This window comes from Parasteatoda tepidariorum, chromosome 8, assembly GCF_982258835.1.
Source record: "Parasteatoda tepidariorum strain Cologne lab strain chromosome 8, Ptep-v5.0, whole genome shotgun sequence".
NCBI classification, from domain to species: Eukaryota; Metazoa; Arthropoda; class Arachnida; order Araneae; family Theridiidae; genus Parasteatoda; species Parasteatoda tepidariorum.
The window spans coordinates 33,007,104-33,030,290 of NC_141762.1; the positions used below are offsets into that span (position 1 = coordinate 33,007,104).

General features: G+C 27.5%; 1 protein-coding gene across 2 annotated transcripts; it reads right to left on the bottom strand.

Annotated features, from left to right (window-relative positions):
* Positions 1-880: 880 nt before the first annotated feature.
* Positions 881-23,071, bottom strand: Tgs1 (Trimethylguanosine synthase 1). Of its 2 annotated transcripts, XM_087150099.1 has the most exons (12): positions 22,827-23,071; positions 20,796-20,896; positions 17,360-17,585; positions 15,712-16,408; positions 15,363-15,459; positions 12,384-12,485; positions 10,249-10,348; positions 9,299-9,473; positions 7,992-8,123; positions 6,101-6,314; positions 4,721-4,799; positions 881-1,127 (listed from the first exon to the last, which is right to left on the bottom strand). In XM_087150099.1, the coding sequence occupies exons 2-12, from the start codon at positions 20,894-20,896 to the stop codon at positions 1,002-1,004; spliced, it is 2,049 nt and encodes a 682-aa protein (XP_087006225.1). In that variant the 5' UTR covers positions 22,827-23,071; the 3' UTR covers positions 881-1,001. The 2 variants fall into 2 exon arrangements, with proteins under 2 accessions (XP_087006225.1, XP_087006224.1); XM_087150098.1 differs by having other exon boundaries at positions 15,363-16,408.
* Between the last annotated feature and the right edge of the window lie 116 nt (positions 23,072-23,187).

Here is a 23,187-nt window from a genome sequence, read left to right on the forward strand (position 1 = left end):
ATAGATTTTTGTTTTCGATTAGAGGCAACAGTGAATTAATAAGTCTGCATTAGTAATGATATAAAAAGTATCCGTTACATTGATCTATAAGAGAAGGATAAATATTATATGTTCATGTTCGTTTTTAAAAGATTAAGTCTTTGATTTATTTTAAATGTAATTCTATTAATAAAAATAAGCTTAAGTAATGAAAGATATTTTAAAAGATAGAAAATAAATATGCAATGCCAATTGTGGCATCACAGTTACATTAGGAAAAAAGTTGCATGAAAAGTTACGTAAAATATTATACAAAGGAAAAGTTGCGTAAGGAAAAAAAATATTAATTTATTAAAGTATGTCAACCATTAATTACAATGGATTTTGTAGCACCCGATTATAAAAATATTTATCTGGAAGTAATTTTCTTTTGATCACAGAAAAAATATTTTTAATATGAAGAATTAATGTATATTTAGAAAACAACTTTTTTTTAAAAAAGAAATAACTTATTATTAACCTACATTTTTTAACATTTATTGTTCTATTTCTCCTAATTTAAAAATATAATGGCTTGATTAAATAATTTTATGGAAATGGGATCACAGATATTTGAATTTTAATTAAAAAGGAATAAACATCTGAATAGCAAAAGGTTTAACATTTAATAACAAAAAAAAAAGAATGATTTCAATAAAAACAGAATTCAAATGTCAAATTACAATGCTTTGCTCTCATTTAACACTTAATAAAAAAAATTCATAGATATAACTTAATTTTAACAAATATTTTTCCAACATTAATTATTCTATTTCTCTTATTCTAAAAATATAATGGCTTGATCAAATAATTGTACGAAAATAAGATCACAGATATTTGAATTATTAAAAAGGACTAAACATCAGAATAAAAAAATTTTAAAATTTATTAACATAAAAAAATGACTTCAATAAAAACAGAATTCAAATGTTTAATTACAATGTGCTTCACTCTTATTTAACATTTCAATAATAAAATTTTTTTTAAGCATCTTCAGTTTCCTCCGTTAGCACTAAATCTCCATAATAAGCAGTGATTGTTTTAACTTTCTTATTAACCGCATTTTGTTCGACTTCGACTTGTTTGCCATCGCCAGCAAGTTGGACCAACTAAAAAAAATAATTTAATCAACTTAAAAAATTTATTCATAAATACCAATAAAGTTATTGAGTTAAAATATTTTAAGAGTTCCATGATGCCTCTGATTTAAATTTAGATGAATTTGCACAGAATCAATTATTCAAATCACTAAATCAAGTTGCTTGCTAAATCAAAATTCAAGGTTAGTACAAAATATATGACACAAAAACAACTTATGAATGGCTTCTTGTGATCGTTTTGAAAAGTTAAGGCACATTTATCTAATACTGATTGATGAAAATAACATACACCGATGAGCCATTACATTATGACCACCCTGCTAATAACATGTAGGACCACCTTTAGCCCTCAAAACTGCTAGCACCCGCCGTGGCATTGATTCCACAAGGTGCTGATAGGTAGTCTGAGCAGGGTGCTTAGCCAAATCTTTGAATCAAAAATAAGCACTTTTTAAAAACTTTTCAAGCACTTTACAAAAATTTTCAAGCACTAAATTAAATTCATATTCAATCAATGATATTATTGAAAAACAAAAACTTTTTATAAACAGTTTTAGCGTTAAAAAAACCCCAAAAAGAAACGGGCGTAAATCGAAACAATCAGTACTTTCCCACATCACTGAGTGAATTCAACTTGATCCTGAACTCAGAACAAAAGTACCCTTATCCCCTACGTCAAAAAAAGTGTTAGAAGTAAAATAAAATAAACAAGAACAAAATTAAAATAAATTAAAAAGAAAAACATTTCATAAGGATCTGATATTCTCTATCCGAATTGGGGCACTCGGGTTTCGGTCTCAAGTGTGCGTGCATGCGCAAGTCATAATGTGGGTACGACATGAAGTCCACGTGAATGATTACGTAGCAAACTCCCCATTTTTCGTGAAATGCATGGGAACCACCAGATATCACTGAAGGGAAGAAAAAAAAATTCGGAAAAAAGCACTTTTTAAAAACGCCAGCCGAAAAAAGCACCTTTAAAAGCTTTTAAAAACGAAATCCCCCAAAAAGCACCTTTAAGTACTTTTTACAAACGCTACGCACCCTGTCTGAGGTATCTGGTACCAAGGGCTCACCAACTGGTCCTGCAATTCCCGTGCTGCCACGCTGCCCCCTCACACTGCGAGGGGGCAGCGTGGCAGCACGAATTTGGTTTTCCAAATAGGACCACAAATGCTCTATTGGATTAAGGTCAGGTGAATTTGGGGTCCAAGACATGACTTGAAAGTCATTGGAATGTTCCTCGACGATTCGACTCTTATGACATGGTGCATTATACTGTTGGTAAACACCATCCTCCGCAGGAAAAACTGTTGCCATGAATGGGTGAACCTGGTCTGCAACTATGTTCAAGTAGCTTACAGACCATGAAAACCTGGACGAGCCCATAGTTATAGATGGAGGGTGGTCATAATGTAATGGCTCTTCGGTGTATACCTCAGGAGGTACTGAATTGGAGATTGATCGTTCTCTGGTTCAGGTCAAAATTACAATTAGTGGATGAATGAATAGATGTAAGAATGGATCTGCTCTCTAAACCGGGCTGTGACTTGTGTGTGAAGTGTCGCTGTGACTTGTGTATTCTTGGCCAAAGCTGGTGCCACTGATAAACAAGAAGTGCACCCTCTGTCTTAAATTTGCTTGGTTTCACCAAGCAGGCTTGCTAGTATTGGCAAGTAGCATTGGAAACAACAATATACTGATAGTTGAGTGTTACAAATTTTGTTTTATTTAACCTTCCAAGTAAAATGCAATGCATTAAACAAATTATCACCTTTACATTTTACAGCATCAAAAAACTATTCAAGATCTTGTAAAAATACTATAATGCAAATATAAGGCAATTTTTTCAATGAAAGCTTCTTTCTCTAGAATATGCCCTACATTTAGACACTATCATACATTATAGTGCCCTCAAGCTTTTGTTTAGAATAACCCTAAACTTTTTGATTTTTTTAGTTGCAATCAGACTTACAGACAAATTGTTGTTCACCAACAGTGAAGACTAATTGGGTTATTTCAGAGTGACAACTCATAAGTTAAATTTAAATTTTACAGCTCTTAATGATATCAGAAAATTAAAAACTACCCAATAGTATTATTCGCAAAAAAAAAAAATGGACAAAACAGCATGTGAATTTACGATAGAATTGATTGTATGAAAAAGTGGTTCTCAGATGTGTGAATAGAATTTCGTGTGTTGCAATATTACATAAAAAATATCAGTGTATTAAAGTATGTGAAAATCAGAAGCAGCTCAAATTGAGCATATTAAATGAAAATGTGATAAGATAACTTAGCAAAGTGAAATATCTATGTCTTACCATGAAAAAATATCTGAATCTTATAGCAACCAAATAAAACAAAAATGGGAAACATATATACCACATTGGTTTAATATTCAATATTACTGATCAGAATTTGTAACAGCTGCCCACAATCCTCTCATAGATTATGTCATAAATTATTATGTTGATCGAAAACTATAACCTGATCTCAGACTTTTAAAAATATAATTTTAAAAATTATTATAAAATAACCACTTTTGTAGAGGGCAATTAAAAAATAATAACAATGAAAAAATTAAAAAACAAGATTTTGAAATTGCTTTTTACTCTTAATTTCACACATTTATTTTGCTGCCTTTTTACAATTGTTTTCTAACTAATCTGTGTAAAAAAAACTAAAATAAAAAAAACTAGCTATAGCACATGAATGCAAACTTAGTAAAAATAACAGGGGGATAATAAGAAAAAGAATAAACATTTCATTAACCAAATTTTGCTATATTTTCAAAAAGGAAATTTTAAACATGCAGGATTTTATCTAAACATAAGTTTGTGATTCACACAATTTCACGAATCACCAGCCTTAAGATTCGAAGAATTCCAGGGCATATGCCTCACTCCTAGTTTTATAACTCCTAAGATTTATACGAAAAATCCGGAATACAATGATCCTGAAAAGTGTAAGGTAAAAGATAAAATTTTGAAACTGCAAGCATTACTGTGTATTTTCTTGTGTACTGGTAAAACAAAAATCATGAAACACCAGTAAATACACTAAAACTATTTTTGAAAAAAAAAAAATTATATTCTTCCTCTATTATTTTTCTCCTCTTAAGTATTTTTATTGTGCAATAACAAAAAAGAGCATGACATATCATTACTATTGGCAGTACCATTACTATTGCCATCTCTATTGGCATTGCCATTAATTAAACTTTCTGTAGTCTGATGTGATTTCTAGCACATTTTTTTATAAAATTATAATTCTGATATTTTTAAATAAAATTTTACTCCTAAGACAATAGGTTTCTTATTTTTACTATATTTTACTTCAAATCACAAGTGTCTAACTTTAGCACATCAAATAAAATATACTAGAGCATAAAATAAGTTTTTCTCATACGTAAAATGCTATTCTTTTCTTAGTTCACTCTATTTACAATGAGTTCAGTATGCAACTTAAAAATTAAGTAAATAATAAATTCAAGTAAAATAACAGTACACTTAGACTACATAATAGAATTACATAATACATTCTATAACTACACAATAGAATACTCACTTTAAACACTTTTTAAGAATAATAAAGCCTACCTGATTTATTACAGTAGTTCTTGGCACAAAGAGAGCAATATTGTGAGTTATTTTTTTACTTGCTTCAAATGTTTTATAAGTAAAAAAAGTTAAGGAAATAACAATGATCACCATATTGCTTTGTTCACAAGGAAAAAGAAAAGAAACAAATTTAACATGCATATGTGATATTCATATATATAAACAAATCAATGATTAATTTTTTGAATAATATAAAAATAAAAAAAGTTAAAATGTGTGTAAACTTATTTGCTGACATAAACTTTTCTCTAAAAAAATTTAAAAATTGCTTTTTAAATGGAGATTAGACTGTAAATTTATGTGTATGCCGTGATGGCTTATAGAGCTGTCTTTACAAGATAGCTGTCACAAAACTATCAAGAAACGTTTTTCTCGTTTCCTGCCTCTCAGATTAGCTTACAAAATGCTGAGTTCCAATTGCAAGACAACTTATATTCTTATCAACAATAAATTTTACTTAAACATACAAAAACACATTGAAATGATTTGTTACTTAGTTTAAAAAATGCTTATAGCTTTGGTTGTCAATATATAGATGATGTTTCATAGCAATAAAGCTACATTGTATATTAATCAAAAATAGCAACAAAAAAAATCTCTGAAGCTGTAAACATTTAAATTACAGTGTAGTAAATCAATATATTCTTTAAAGGATGCAGATATACAAGAACTTTATAAAAAGAAGTTCATGGTAGAAATATTCCATTTCCAATGGCTTTCAAAAGATTTAAAATAATTTTAGAAGTACAATGCTAAGTATAAACACATCTAAAATCCAAAACTATTTGTAGAGTTAAAACAAAACTAAGTAGCAAAATTCAAAAAAAGGTGGCTATAATTATGTTTAAAAAAATTTTGAAAAAATAAAAAATAAATTATATAGATAAATAAATAAAAAATATCAGCTTTTGAACATAATTACCTATTGCTTTACAGAAAAGTTATTTTAAGTTACATTAATAATCAGCTACTTTAATATTTCATGTGTTTGTTTTTTTTCTTCTAAGTTATGAAATTGACATAATGCTAAAAGAATAAAACTTTTATTTTTATATACACCATACACATATAGATGATTAACTTAGATTACAAATAAAATTAATATTATTCTAAGCATACACTGTTTAAATAACATATAATTGCAAAAGAAAGCAAATTATCTGAAATATATTCACGAGTTTCATCAGATTCATCACATTGGCATATTTATTTAACAATGAAATATGATTTCAATATGACAAGGCCATAGAATATGGATGAGTTAATCTCATCTCTACATAAATAAATATAACTCAAGAAGAAAGACATATCTTTAACTGATGTTCTAGAAAATGATTTTCATTAAAAAAAAAAGGATATATATCTGGCTCAATTCGATTTATATCAAACTCCTTGCTTTGTAAATACTTTGGACCACCCCAAGGAGGGCTTAAGAAAACGACATCAGCTTTCAATGAAGGTGCAAGGTCAAAGAAATCACCCACAATAAAATCTATATGTTGATCAACACCATACACTTTGGCATTATTTTTAGCTAATTCAATTTTCTTTGGATCAATGTCAATTGCTATAACTGGAAAGAAGAAAGATAAAACACAAGAAGATTAACATAAAAATAAAAGCTAGAAGCACTGATATAAAATAGTATGAACATAAATATCACTTTAAAGATATAACAATCATTTTCAGAATATATGTTGAATCACATGATCATTAACCCCTTCACAACTGAAGCATAAAGGAACATAGCAAAAAAAATTATAGTTCCGAATTTTGATTTTACAGCATTTAGTCATAATAAAATAAACTAAATATGAATGAGAGAGGGCTAATAATTAATTAGGTACTCATATATGAACCACAGATTTTAACTAAGTAAAAAAATATAATTTTAAAATGTTAAATTACACTTATAGTAGGAACAAACATTCATATAATTATACTATGGTTGATTTAAATACACTGATGAATTGATTTAATGACAATTTAGAGCAAAATAAATTTTAAAAAGTACGCAGTTTTATTTAAGTGCAATGCAATACTGCATAAGATCTCAGTTTCAAAGCTATTTCAATTATTTAAAGCATGCAAAATAAATAACTACTGAAAAGAATCTAACATTACTTATAAAAAAAATACTTAACTCTTCTGGGCAGTATTTCAAAATTAGGAAAAAAAAAACACAAAAAAAAGTTAAATATATGTATACACATTAATATGAAACAGTTATTTAAATACACATAAAAATATTACTAACTAGATATAAAATTAAATACTCATAATACTCTGAGATTTCACTTGACTACTATGCTGTCATAAATTTTGCAATACGTAACCAAGGTACACACACGTGGACCTGCATGTTCGTAACTGCATTCAATAATAAGTAAATATAAATTAAAAATCTTCATACAGATAATTGAACTAATAAGTCAAAAGAAAAATATTATTTTCAAAATAAGTAAATTATATAATATTTAAAATTACTTACATTTTCGTGTGTGTGGATTTAGCATTACTTTTTGAAAACCACTCCTGCTCCCAGAAAGCTTAAACTTCCATGAATGTTTTAGTGAGTGTAAAACTATAAATTTTCTTATAGCATGTTTTTAGAAGCTAAGAAGCATGGGTCCACGTGTGTGGATCAAGGTAATGAAGATGTTAACTGAATGAAGGGTATAGTGGCAAAAGGGCCAGATACAAGATATAATAAAGCTTAGGACTATACAAACTCGAGGTAACAAAATCAAATAGTACTAGAAACTATGTTTGATATGGAAACTAATGGGAAAACAAGAAAAGAAAAAAAGGTGGGAAAATTGCCTTATGATTAAGGAGTCAGTATTTAGCTAAGGAACAATAAACTTTTAAGAAGAGATAACATTAATAAAATTATTATAAAACTAATGCTCTATTAGATATTATTAAAATGTTACCAAAAATTTCTATTCTACTAATACATTCAATTATAATGCCCGATACCAGAATTAATAAGAATGTTTTCACAGCCAAGTAAATAGGTATTTCAAAGAGAAGAAAGCCTAAGCTCAGATTATTAAATTATTTGGAAAATCACTTAACCTTCACGAAAATTACAGTGGGAAATCAAATCAAATAAAGAGACAGTTCTATGGTTGGTAATATTGCTAAATTTAGAATACTACTTACACATTTTATCAAATTTGTGACTCAATGAAAAATATTAGTTAGGACTTATACCATTGTTATATAATATAAAAGCTATATTTACCATGATAACAAGTTTGTGCAAATTGAATAGAATTGCCTCCAGCTCCACAGAAAGCATCCACAATAATATCACAGGAACATCGCTCAGCAATATGAGCAGCAATTTTTTCAGGAGTAACAGAAAACCAAGATTCTGCAATGGTAGTAAAAATAAAAATATATTGTAATAACAGAAAGATGATTTTTAGTCATTACAAGCTGAAAAGAGACTACTTTGATGCATATTTCAGAATCTATAGTCAGTGTAAAGAAAGTATTTCAGACAAAAAAATAATTAAATTAAAACATATTTAATTTATTATTAATAAAACAGGTATTGAATAAGTTTATAACTAGTCAGTTTTAAATAAAATGATTAAAAATTACATTCCATAAATCTAAACAAACAGCTTTATAAAATTGAAAAGAAAAAGACCGTTTAAAATTTCTTTTTAAAACAAGACATTGAAAATGGCAGTCTCATCAAAAAAAAATAATAATAATAATAATGATAATAAAATATATTAATATAACTAAAATAAATGCCATAGCATTCAGAAGAGGCAATTATGTAATGTAGAAAATCTAAAGATAAGAGTTTTCCTTGATTTAAAGCTTTAAACAAATTATTCTAATTACTCTTCTTATTTTTAAAAACAAATATTTATTATAAAAATATTTTCCGATTGTTTTTTGAACAGGCAAAGAGCAAGGCACTAAAATACCCACTGCAATTAAATTACTATAAATTTAGATGAAAACTCTTTAGACCGTCTATTTTGCATAATCTGAAATAAAACCTTAACAGAGAGTTAGTACAACGAACCACTTCAGGGGTCTGCCTAGGTTTTTCTGAAAGGTACCTATTTTGAGAAAATTTAAGACGTAGTTTGTGAAAATTAAAAATTAGATTAAAAAATAAAAACAAAAATATGGTAAAAATATGGATTTTTCATTTCTTATGGGATACAAAAATGAAATTTTAAAAAAAAGTATTTTGTGAAACTACCGTTTTTCCTAAATTTGAATTTGTGAAAGTACCGCTAAACAGAAGTAAATTTGGCCTGGACAGATTCCTGCACTTGTACAAGGGACAATAAAGAATTTAAACTTTTTAATTTAACATTGTTTAAGATGCTATGTATTAAACAAATGACTATAAGAATGAACTTATAACACATAAAACTAAATACACTTAAACAATGAATTAACTTACACAATGGATAACACAGCGCAAAAAGTCCTAAAACAAAATTTTATTAAACAATAAACTTTAAAAGAATTACGATTAGAATAAAGTACAACCATTCAAAAACTAAATAAACTTACCTTCATCTAGCTTAATCCCTTCATCAAATAGACTAAACAATCTGTATCTTTGTGACCAATACTTTTTATAAGCTGGATTATTATTAACATTTGATGCTTCTGTTTCATTTGGGATTTCTGGAAGTACCTCTGTGGCATTATTTAGGCTTTCAACTGCATCCAATTCACTTTTATTCTAACAATTCAAACATGCATATTATTTCATTTTCTTTATTACATAAAATAAAAAAGGGTAATATCCAGTAGCAATATTTTCGAAATATATTAAATAATCAATGATTCAGCAGTCAAAGTTAGATTGAAAGTAGAACTTAGAGGATTAGATGTGACTATTATTCACCAAACTCAAAATAAATGAAAAATTGATATATTTCAAGGCAACTATGTCTAATTCAATGATACAAAAAAAAAGAGAGAGAATAATGAGGTAGTAGATAAAAAGGGAAGAAAATGTCATTAACAATCAATTCTATTATTATAGAGGACTTTAAGCATTATTCATACAGTTCTTTTCAACTAAAGACCTCACAATTAACCATTAGTTTACCCACTAATCCACAGTTTGTGGTCATTTTCGGTCACAGTTTAAAACAGTGTATAGAACTTTGAAAGAATTTTATGATGATTTATAAGTAAAAATTGCATTTCCATATGCTTATGAAGCAAAAATAATAATTAATCTATATATAAGAAGGAAATAAACATTCAAATTTTAAATATTAACATGTTTCATGCACAGAAATAATTCATAAAAGAAAATTTTGATGAATTAAACCCATTTGCATAAATTTACTAAGCCGTTGTTTCTTCCTGAAAAATACTGAACTCCTTAGTTGAAATATTGGTGAATTGGAGATAAAAATATAATGTTTTTAAAAACATCTAAAATTTAGCTAGAAAATATTAAATACAATCTAAATATATTATACCAGCCAATTTAAAAATCCTACCTCTGTTGAAGATGCAGAATTAGAATTAAACATTTTAAAAGGACATTTTTTTCTCCTTTGTCTTTTCCGAGACTTCTTAACTCCATGAATCTTGTCTATTCTGTTAAGTCAAAAAAAAAAAAAAATCCTTGTAAGAAAAAGTATTTTTAAGTCACAATATTTTTAAATAATTATCATAGAGAACAGTTCAGATTTGATGAGTGCATGCTGCTTCCATGACATATAATTGAGTTCAGTTCTATCATAATTATATAATTTGCTTTTTCATTAAGTGAATTTACTTGTATTTCTGTTATTTTTTTTCACTACATTCTGCAAATGATAAACAAGAAATTTGATTTCAAACAATGGGAAAACAGAATGTTATGCATATTATAATTTTTTTGCTAAAAAAAAAAATATTGAATTACTAAGGTTTTTTTTTTAATTTTATTTTTATTTATTTTTTTTATTTTTTTATTTAAACGACTTAAAACTCCTCATGCACCACAAAGTATAGCATGAGGCTTACAGTTGTAAGTAGAAAACAAAAAGAAGAAAAATTTACACATTTACATTAAAAACAAAATTCCGCAAGGCCGCAAGACTTTCAATACTTTTGACCAGTTCTGACAAGACAGGTGGGCAACAAATAGAAAGACGTCTCAAATCAGTCTTTAAATTCATTCGGGCACTCGCATACAGACTACAATGAAGAAGAATATGTTCAGCATCTTCATCAGCATCACCGCAAGCACAAATTCCACTGGTCTGCAGATGGAAACGAAATAAATATCTTTTAAAATTTCCATGGTTTGTTAAAATTTGGGTCAATTTAAAATCAGTTGCAAAGAATTTACATTGCAAAAGGTGAAAAATGGATGGAAAGAACCTTTTCGTCCAAAGCGACCGAGGCGAAGCAAGAAATTCAGCATTCCAGTCCGCAATGATTTTATCTCTAGCGATGCGCTTCCAGTGAGAAGCTGGAACAGACACCCTTAAGTCTATTTCACCACACGTAGTTTCCCTAGCCAATTGGTCTGCTCTTTCATTGCCCAAAATACCGCTATGGCCACGAACGTAAGAAAAATGAATAGTTACGTTTTCAAGAGCGTTCAAAATCGAGTGAATTTCCACCACAAGCTTCTCAGTAGAAGTCGTGTTACGCAAAAGAAAAAGTGAAGAAAGAGAATCTGTACAAATGAGATATTTAAAAATTTGGTTTTCACTAAAAGAATTACTAAGGTTGTGATTATTTTTAAGTCTGATTTCATAGACATTGCAGGCTTTATACAAAGAAATAATTATTGAGTTCATTTTATCTAAATTATTATTTGATGTTTGAAATAAATTACATAAAAAATAAATTTAAAAAAAAATATGAAATCTAGATTAAAGAGATGAGAAACTTTTAATCTTTCATTAGCTATATGTAAAATAAATTGCTATTTAACAAACATGCTTCGATTATATAAAAATAATTTTACGTTTATTTAAAAACACATACACAAATTTATTAAAAACATAGTGTATATAAATAATGAAGAAAAACTTAAACTGCCAAAAATGATTTAAAATATTTGATTTTTTCGATGCCACCTGATCTAAACTAATTTATCCTTCATTTGGTAACCAACTAAGAAAAATTAGGTCTTGTCCTTACAAATTCTTTAAATTATTGAGTTTAAATAAAAACAACTCTGACTTTCTTTTTCCAGTAATTCATTTATAATATTCATAAGAATTTTAACTATTTTGGGTTAAAAATATTAAGTAATATACCACTGGGAAATAATATTTACTATTATTATTACATTTTTTAAGAGTTTTAATTAAAATATGTAAAAAAAAGATTTGATTTTTAAAAAAAAAATTTTTTTTTAAATTATCATGATATTAACCAATCTACTTAAGAGCTTTTGCTAAATTTTTATTTAAAATACAAAGCATGAAAATTAACTTTAGATTAGTTTTTAGGCATTTTTCTGATTTTCAATGTGTGTAAAACCATTAAAAATATATCTGAAGACATAGCAAGCAAACGTGCATAGAATGACAACTGGCAGCAACCATGGAGCTGAAGGTAATAATATTATGATCACCAAACTAAAACATGAAAAAATTACATGAATTTAGAGATTTTTAAAAAAATTTACTTGATGCAAGTTGGTTTCATCATAAAGCCTAAATCTGTGACTTGATCTATAGGATTTACATCTATCACACCTTCAACTGATTCATTGTCATCAAGAGACAACCTAAAAAGTAAAATATTATATTAAAATAAATAATCTAAAAACCAAAATAGAAATAATCTTATAATCTCGTTAGAAAAATTATCCTGCAAGTAAACATGGATATCCTTTATGCTTGAAAATTGCTTTATTTTGCAAAAATAATTACTAATTCTCTAAAGTTATGGATGGCCAAATTTAACAAATAAATGGAAACTTGCAAATAGCTTTGAAGGAATAAATTGTTAGTGACTAATCAATATCAACCATATCACTAATTATTACCATAATCGCTTCAGTAACTTATTCAATCCAATTTTTAATTAATAATTTACATAAAAACTTTAGGCAATTTTTAATTTAATATTAAAAATAATAACTAATATAATTTCAAATAAGTTTTTATCTAATTTCTTTTAACCTGAAAACAAATCAAAAGTACAATCACTTGTTGCATCCAATAATTAAAATAATGCTTCATAAAACTTTAGTTATAAACCAACTGAATTTTTGCTCTTTACAAAAGGGTAAAAAAAAGGAGTAATTAATCAATAAACTGGTATTAATCAATACTACCAAATACTGACATAATTAACAAAGTATTTCAATTTTTATTTATTTATTGTTACTTGTTCCCCTTCTTGATTACATTACTCAGTTACATTAAGCAAAACTCATTTTTAGAAGTTCAACTCATCAAAATAAAGTTGAAATATATTCAGTAAAATTCAAGCATTGATCACAGCCAACTCACAATAAAAACAATTTACAAGAATCAAGCAATGTTCTCAATTAATTTTGCTCCTTATTATATAACATACTTTTTTTCATTCCAATTACTGTTGATTTTAAATTATTTAATTTTTCAGAAACAGGTTCCAACAATGTAATAATATGCAAAATAAACACATGAGTACAGATAAGTTTAGAAATATTAATTCAATGACATAGCCCTCAAGCAGAATTCACATTGATTCTCATTGATGTTCACATTCATGTTAATTCAATGAAAAAATTTCATTTTTTAAATGTCTGTCCCTCACAAATATGCTCAATTGAATTTTTGAAAAATTTTAAGAGCAATGCTAAAATTGTCATTTGCACTCGCTGTTCAGATTTCAAAATCTTACTTACTATACACAAGCTTATGCAGAATAGAATTTCAGGGATTCCCTCAACATTTGCCTAACACATTTCATAGTCCTGTTTTTGTTAAAATTCCTAATTATTCCCCACACTTTCCTTTCCATCAACACACTTGAATATGTAAAGCAGACTCAAAGGAACAATATTCTGTGAATGTAAAATCTCATTTAAAAAACTTTCTGTGAGCAATTTGTAACTAATTTCAACCCTTTCATCTCCACCTAAACTTGTTCTAATTCATTGACTTTTTACAATTGTTTTAAGCTTCACAAAATTCTATATTGATTATTATGCATACCAGCATATATTTGCTTAAACGTAGAAGTTTTTTTCAAATAAATATAACTAGCTATTGACAAAACCTTATACTTGGCTCTTTATATATCCAAAGTCTAAGTTGCTCAAAACATTTCCTTGCTAATATTTAATAAATAGTTCAATAAGAATCACTTTTTAATTTTTACACTAAAATAATCTTATTTTTTTGAGCAACTCATTTTACTATTTATAATAGCACAAAAAAAAATAATTCTAACTGTGGAGCAGAAAAAGGAAGAAGGTAGACTTTGGAAGAAAAAATTTCTCAATAAACAGTAATACAAAAAAAATTCAGCATGAAGATCACAAATTCTGTTCGTGCATATTATGCACATATGGCTTCAGAATAAGAAAAAGTGCTTGAGCAAAAACTATTCTAACATCAACAAACCACTTGTATTTTTGATTTCCTAATAGTCAGAGTCCTGCCAGGCTTATACACCTGCAGTCACATCTTCCGATCTTCTGGCCCATTTTTAAAATAAATTATTTTTTTTGTTTAAAAATTCCTTTGTATGAAGTGTCATTAGTTTGGAACTCCTGAATGGCAAAAATAAAATATTTCCTTTTATTATTAATCTAATCTGAGCTTCATTAAAATATATTTCGTCTTAGATATATTTGTATGTCTTCATTATTTCGGAGAAGCAACTATGAACAATTTGATAATTTTCTTCAACGATTACTTAACTTCATAAATATATTTTTTCAAGTACTGTTTCCCACCAAGAACCAATTCTTTTTCTACAAATTGTAATCAATACTTAAAGTCCAGGATAAATAATCTACTGATTCTTTCAATCCTTACCAACTTCCATCAAATTCTTCTCCATATAGAGCAAAAAAAAGAAAAACAAATATAAAACAAACTTTAGCTTCCAAGTTAAAAAAAGTAAGCTTAAAACGTAAAGTAACAGTAAAAAAAAAAAAAAATTTGAATAACATGTAGCACATAGGTCTTCCAGAATGTATATAAGAATCGTACCTTTCATTTACAAACAAGCATATTTCCAACCCAAGTTAAATTATTATATAAATTTGGAGATCTTTTTTTTTGTTGTCTTTTTATTTGATAAATGTATAACCGCAGTGGCAACTTTTAATCAACTTGAAATTTTAAATTTGGAAGGTAATCCCCCCCCCCTCCTGATACAGCCTATATAACAGGGATTTTGTTGTTTTTGAAGATCTTAATGAGGCACTTGCCATGATTGCTAATTAACAAAGCCTTTATTAAATTCTAGACTCTACTATTCTCTGCTATTTTCAACATCTTCGTAACTGTACTCAAAGAGTCCACATAGCACTGAAAATATTTTCTAGTAGCTCTGTTGCTAATAATATTCTAATTAGGGAAGTTTACAATTATAAAGTGTATAAAATTAAAAATATTTAATGACACAGCAATTAAAAATATTTAAAAAGAACACTAATTACCTTCTTTTAATTTTAATAGGCATTTCAGTAGGAGGTTCATCATCACTTTTATCCATTTGCTCAAAAGTAATCTCTTCTACTGGTTTTAACACTTCACCTACAGAAGAAAAAGGCTTAGAAAATGTGGAATCATCTAAAGCTGGTAAGCTAGAAAAGATATCACTTTCTAAGCTGTTTTGATTTTTATGCAAAATCTCAGTTTGCTTATTTGAAATGCTAATGGGAGCAGATGGCACAACTGGAGCAATGTCAGAAAAATCATCATCAGGATTTAAGTTTAACTCTTCAAACTGAAGAGCACATTCCCCAATGTCAACAGAAGAACAAAGATAACAATCAGGTTTCTTACAATTAGAACAAGATTCAAGAATACCGCTCTCTTCAGAATATCCCCTTTCAATAGACTTTTCTTTTTGAGCCATATGCGAATCTTTAAAGAGTTCATAATGATGATCATACAGTTCTCTACTATGTTGTAACCAGAGTTCATCCCATCCATCATCTGTGCAAGGCATTGTGGGTAGGGAAACATCTTCAAGAGGAACTTTACAAGCAAACATGTTATCATATTCAGGTTTTTGTAAAGGAAGATCATTTTCAAAATTTTTCATTTGACTTTCAGTAAAAATATTTTGTGTTTTTAACTCTTCTAAAAATTCTAACTCAGTATCATCACACTTTTGAGACATTGCAGTTTCTTCATCACAATCCATACGACCGAGAATGTCTGGATTAATTTCACCATTTTCAACAATCACGGCCTCATTATCTTGAAGCTGATTATTTGTAAATTTATCAGGTTGCTCAGGATACATTTGATCAGTGTTAGGCTCGTTAAGATAATCAGGATTGATGTAGTCCTTGTATTTTTGGACCCATGCATTCATTAGTATAGTGTCTCCGTGCAGATTCCAGTATTCATTCCAATCAGCATCACAGTTTACATTTTCGTAGTTGTTGGAACTATAATGATCATATTCACTATTATAGTCAGAGTAGTTAAATTCATCTTCATGCATTTTCTTCTTCTGGTAATGGCGTCGATTCTAAGAATGAAATTAAAAATAAAAATTTTTTTATAAGAATTGAAGAACATAAAAGAAAAATAATTCATTTAAACTTATAAGTAATTAGGATTACTAAAATAATATAAAAGGAAAACAAAGGAATAACCTTCTCCCACCAAGAAACCCAATTTGAGTTTTTTTTATTATTAATAACAAAAAAACAGTATTTTAAGTAAATAGTATTTAACATAAAACTTAAACAGTACTTATAAAAGAACATATAAGGAAAATAATTTACTTAAACTAATATGTAGTACAACAAGCTAACAAGCAGATCAAAGTGCTAAAATAATATAAAAAAGGGAACAGAAAAACAACCTTTTTCATACCACATACCGAGAAACTCAATTTCAAAATAAGACATTATTTTAGGATTACATGACCCACCAAGTGAAAAAGAAAAGAAAAAAACAGTCAAGTAGTGGAGAAAATCTTAAATTTTAGATCTAACGAAAAATCAAATATAGTTTATAACTTCATGATAGTTTCAATCAATAAACATTCTTAAAGATGCCATATTTCAAAACTTACCTACACATTTTAAATCATAATATTACACATGAAAAGAGCAACCAAAAATAAATATCCCATATACTTTGCTAATTTTTGGTTGCCTAAATGCTTAAAATATTCAGTTGCTTGAATGTTCAGCCAAATATTTGGTTGCCCGAATATTTGCAAAGTATTTTTTGGGAAAGTATTTCTGGACAATTTATTTACTTATTTTTTTGGAATTAAGATAGATTTAATAAAGAATAATCTTAATTTGTATTTCTTATAGATTGTTGGAAGTAGTTTTTACTTATAATTGATTAATTATATTAACTGATGTTATAATTTAAAAATTTCACTTATTAATTTAAATTTTTGTAAAAAGGTAAGAGAGTTATTGGTAAATACACTAATGGAGACGAAAGAAACTATTCATACCTGATTTCCAAAGTTCACCGGAAGCCCCATACTTTTCATCAACTCAACATCATTTTCAAACTCTCCTTCAAATGGAATATCAGGTTCATAATCTTGATCAAATTCATTATTTAAATCAGTAGAATCTTCAACCGAATTATATTCTATACCATTTATCTCTTTATCATCAGATGGTATTTCTTCCTCTTCTTTTCTTTTAATATCATGCTGAGTTGGGTTATAATCCCTTAAAATAATTTAAAGGAAAAATACAACTTGGCTGTTTAAATGTTTAAAACAGTGAACTAAAATTAAAACATCCATTTTCTCTAAAAACATAATAAATCTATTAATATCTTATTTGGGCTTAGATTATAAAGAGCAGAGAAGTTAAAAGATTATAAAGAGCAGAGAAGTTAAAAAGATTATAAAGAGCACAGAAGTTAAACAAAAAACACAATTGAAGTTTATCCTCCGATGAAGAGAAAATCTACACACGAACAGCAGTCAGTGGGCCAAATAAGGCATTTTAATGGTTAATGTGCAACTGCTGCTAATTAGCTAAAAAATATGAAGAAAAAAACTACATAACATGCCCAAAAATTTTTTTATTATATTTTTAAAAAAAAATTTAAATAAAAAAAAAAAAAAAACACAACATAGAAATTATAATGATAAAATTCCTTTTTAAAAAAAATCAAAGCAAGTAAAAAACTATGAAATTTAGATACTTAAAAATTAAAAGATATAAATAGTTTAAAGTAAAACACTCCCATAACAGCCAGTTGGTGGCCTAGGGACAAGTAGTTGGTGAACATTATCAAAATTGTGAGACACCACTTTCACTTTCTAACACAAGTTGATACCCATTGATTTGAAGCTGGGCGACTTCAAGCAGCAACAAAAGATGAGACTCTGGTTCTTCATAATGATAGCCATGTGCCTAAACCACTGTGCACTGTTAAGCCGAATCTCGATTAAATTTAATAGCACAATTATTTTTTAAAAAACTAATAAGGTATAACTAATAACGAAAAAATTATTATAATGTGATCGAAAAAATCATTGAAGGAGAAATTATAAGCACTAAATAAGACACAAGAAATAATAAATACAAAACAACAAAAAAAGAACCCAAAATAATAAAAATGTATGAAGTTCTAGAATTCTAGTACACCAAGTAAGAAACAGAAAAAATCATAACAGCACATGTTTAATTTGATAATACAGGAAAGGTACAGTTAAAATTATAAAAGAAGTTTTTTATTGGAAAGAAAAGAAAAACTTCTACACGGTTAATTCTTTTAAACAAGCAGGCTAAAACTATATTTTAAGCATATTATAAGATTAGATAATTGCAAGGTATATGATAGGATGAGCAGAAGTATATCATACACATATTGAAATTTAACTTAGAAAAGAGAAGACAAATGTTAATAAAGAGCGTAATTAATCTAATATACTTAAATTCTTTCTTTTTTTGTATTCAATACGGGAAGTTTCTCTTCTAAAAAATCAAGCATAGTTTAAAAACCGCACAGAATTTTCTCCAAGTTAAGAATCAAATGGAGGTAAAACTGCTTGCCACTTATTCATCCTTTAAACAAAAAGACATACAGACACTGACTATCTGGTCAATAAAGAAAGAAACGCCGCAACAGCAAAAGGTGCTACTTTCCTAAAGAAATGTGGAGAAATTTTGGATAGAACTCAAAATAAAGCTTTGAGAATCATCGCTGCAGCTTCATGCTCTATCCTGATTCTTGCCGTGGAAGTCTTAACTGACCAAGAGCTTAGAAGTGACAATCAACTCTTGAAACTGAATGAAAGGAGTTCAAGACAATAACTGGCCCATTGGAAAAATCACCTTACTAGTCAATCTAGATTAGAAACAGACAAAACTTTCCTCATTGACACAATGCACCTTAGAACAAACTACAACTAACTAAGAAAAACTAATTAGTATTTTTGCTCGCAAAGCTTTTGATAAAATAAGCTGTTTGACTTATGATTTTACCATTCCTTTTAGCAGCATCTTTATTGGTACAGTTAAGAAAAAATATAACATTGTGCGTTAAAAGCATATTCCTTAGATGAATATTTAGAAGAAATTTGGGTCCGTTAACAGACCCTTCACAAAATATCCTTTCATAAAAACGGACCCTTCACAAAATACTTTAACTTAAAAACAGACCCTTTACAAAATAATTTATCTTTTAACCGGACCCTTCACAAATTTGTTTATCTTCATTATTGTTTTGTTAATCGAATAAATCCTTCCTAGGAAGGGCGGAGGAAGAAAGACAGAACAAACGAACAAAATTTTGTCTTTGGCAGATGCTTCTTCCTTTATTCGTCCGAAATGAATATCTTGCGTTCAGCAGTATAGGCTAAATACCAAATATTTGTATGTTGCATCGCTAATTTAGTAGCTGCAACTACTGTTTATGTTTTAAAATTTAATTTTTTTAATTATAATTTTACAGTGTTGAGCACAATTTAAAAACTCCTTGAAAAAGTTTTTTTTTTTTTTGCAATAACGGACCCTATTTGCACAAATTCACAAAAGCGGACCCTGGTTGAAAGAATGTGACTTAAGGACTATTTTATATTCCCAAATTACGAGTAATTTTTTCACAATTTTACAAAATCGGACCTTTCACAAAATGTCTGGACAAACCCCTGCCTTAAGACATTTAAGGCACAATACAGAGTAAACTTCAGAATCACCCCTTCCCACAACTTTTTACATGGAAACTTATACCCTGAACATCATATACTGTTGTGTTGTTTCGTCTCCAGACTGTCCACTCTATTGTAAAGGGGACTTTATGAATTTTAATATCTTGTGTCCTCATCTTCAAAACAAACATTTGTCTGTTTCTAACTGTTTTAATCTTGCTGAACTCTACAAGGATTTATGATTCCTGGACTCTTCTCTGATGCAAGATAACAAAAATTATCTAGAAGAAAGCTTCTTACCGTTTCCACAAAGAGTTTAATTTCTAAAGACTATACATTTTTTCAGTAATTTTCTTTTTTTCCTTTTATCAGATAAAAGATAAAAACAATGTCTTATAAGGATGGTTCAGAATTGTAGAAATCGGAGATAAAATTATTACAAGAATAAAAACATAATGGAATATAAATATTAAAAAAAACTGTTTAATGGAGAACTTCTCAAATGGTATTCACAAAAAAGCACACTAAAGGTAACTACTATTGCATTTGCTAAATTTAACGAAACCTACATAATTGAAAATATATATTAAACAAAACACTACTTAAATCTATAAAGAAGTGCATAAGGAATTTAATGAAAGAAAGATAACCATTAAAATTATAAACTAAAAAAAATTCTTTTAAAACATTAAAGTTAAATCAAGCGTATTAAAAAATTTCAACATGTGCGCGTTCAACATTTTAAATAAGCTCTTTAAAATAAGTAGTTAATTACTTAAGTTGGACTCTTGAAAGCACACAGACATTTTTGGTATCTTCAAAAACAGTCTCTACATACACTTCTTGATGAGAATAAATAGATCCAGCCATCCACATCTTAAATAACAAAATATAAATAAGTTTTAAAAAAAATGTATACATTACATGCATATTTGTATATAAAATTTTAAATTATATATATAATTCTCGGCCATAGATGGCACCACTGGAAAACAAGAACAATTGCACCCCCTCTGCCTAAACAGGCATAGGTCAACAAATTATATACATACATTATAACATAGAAACAAATTAAAACAACAACATTACAATGTCTACAAAACATATGTAATAAAGTACTGCAGATTATCAGTGGAATTGGATATCACAACAACTGAAAGAAAACAAATTTTAAAGAATATTTTGCAGATTATCTATAGAATTCAAAAGATTTCACTTGTCAAAATATGTCATGTCTAAATGTTTCTTATTTAGTTAAAATTGGCATTTTTTTTTAATGAAATTATATAAAATATTTTATTTCACTAAACATAGAGGTTAGACAAATAGGGTGTTTGTCCAAAGCCTTACACTAAAAATAATTATTAATTTTGTTAATTATTAAAACTTTTGGTTCTATTAAAAGACTTACTTTTGAAATTAAAAATTATATTTCAATTATACAGTTAAAGATTAAATACAACATGGCTCTTAAGAGCAAAGGCTAAAACATTTTTATTCAGAGAAATCAAAAATATAAAGAAACAAAACTTCCCAGTAAGAATAATAATTTTAAAAATAAAGAAAAATGTTTGAGGTGGCTATTTCTAGGGAATAAAATTCGATAAATTAATTTGATATTTTATGGCAAAACTGGGCGCAGATAAATTCAACTACTTTTTTTTTTAACACAAATCAAAATTTCCATTGCATACAACAGCCAAATAAATAAATATAATATTTAAATTTTCTTGTGCCACCTAGCTGAAAAAAAATTAATAAATTAAGATCGCCCAATGATTCTAATAAATTTAGAACAAAATTTAGTTATGACTGTGATCAAAGAGCTCAATAGAAAAAAGGCTATCGAATAAGCATTTATAAAATATCATGAAACAGAATCTCAAAAAAAGAAAACATTAAATTACTTGCAATTAAAATATGGAAAAGCAAAACCTCTTATGGGCAAAATAATGGTAGTAAAATTTTATGAAAACAAAAAATTTGATTTATTTATATGGGCTTCTTTATATATTTTTTTTCTTTTTTACATTAATCATTCATAGCTTTGAAAAAGTGCATTGAAATGCCTAATATTATTTAAAAACAATATTACAACCAAAAGACTAATATTTCTAACACTATTATTTATTATCACAAACTAATCACTGGTTAATATTAAAAAATATATAATTCATTCAAGTGAACACCTTCATGAATTAGAAAATACAAAATGAAAATAATCATATCAAATGAAGTAAAAAACAAATTTCAGAAAATAGAGGGAAAAAAAAATGATTATTTAAAATTACTTTTTGCGGAACAAGTCTTTTTACATACTTTATATGTATAAACTACACATTAATTAAATTTCAAAAGTATTCCCATAAAAAGAATTTTTTTCTTAAAAAAAAAACATTTCACAAAATGTATCGAATCAAAACAAGCCTCTTTAGCAGCTAATTATTTTACACACCAAAAATCCTTCAAACCTCTTTTTTAAAGTCTGATAATAGATGATATAATACTCTTAAAAAAATGGGGGGGGGGGATATCACAACCAAGGAAAGACATTTATACTCGATAAAAAAAATTTTTTGCCCTAGTTGAATGAAATAATTCAACAGAACACTTGAAAAGAAACAAATTAGTGACAAACTAATTTAATTTAAGACATAGCACAAGCTTTTTTTAAAAAAAAAATTATCACTGAGAGTGACTTCAATAAAATATATCATAAATTAATCGGGGTCCCAATTAATCAATTGATTAGATTAATAAAATGTCAAATAAATTGCATACAATCTAATAATAAAAAAAGTCTTACACAAGAGAATTAATCAGCTAACAATTCTAAAAGAAATATACTAACTAACTGTTGTCAAAAGATTCAATAATAATCTCTCATCGAAAGATTTTGAAAATCATAAATTATTGACTCTTTATTTTATAACAGAACGCTTTTTTTCTATTTTTCATAAATCGTAGTCTATGCTCGTTTTTAGAAACTAGATATTTTTCGACGTTCCAGCAGCTTCAGCGGCGAGGACTTTTGTTTACAATGAGTGCATGATGCCATTTATATTATTCTAAACTTTCAAGTTGCCACTTCATCTCAAAATTGATTAATTTTTTTTCCAGAAATTAAATAAGCAAATTAGTTCATATTTCGTTATTAATTAGTATTA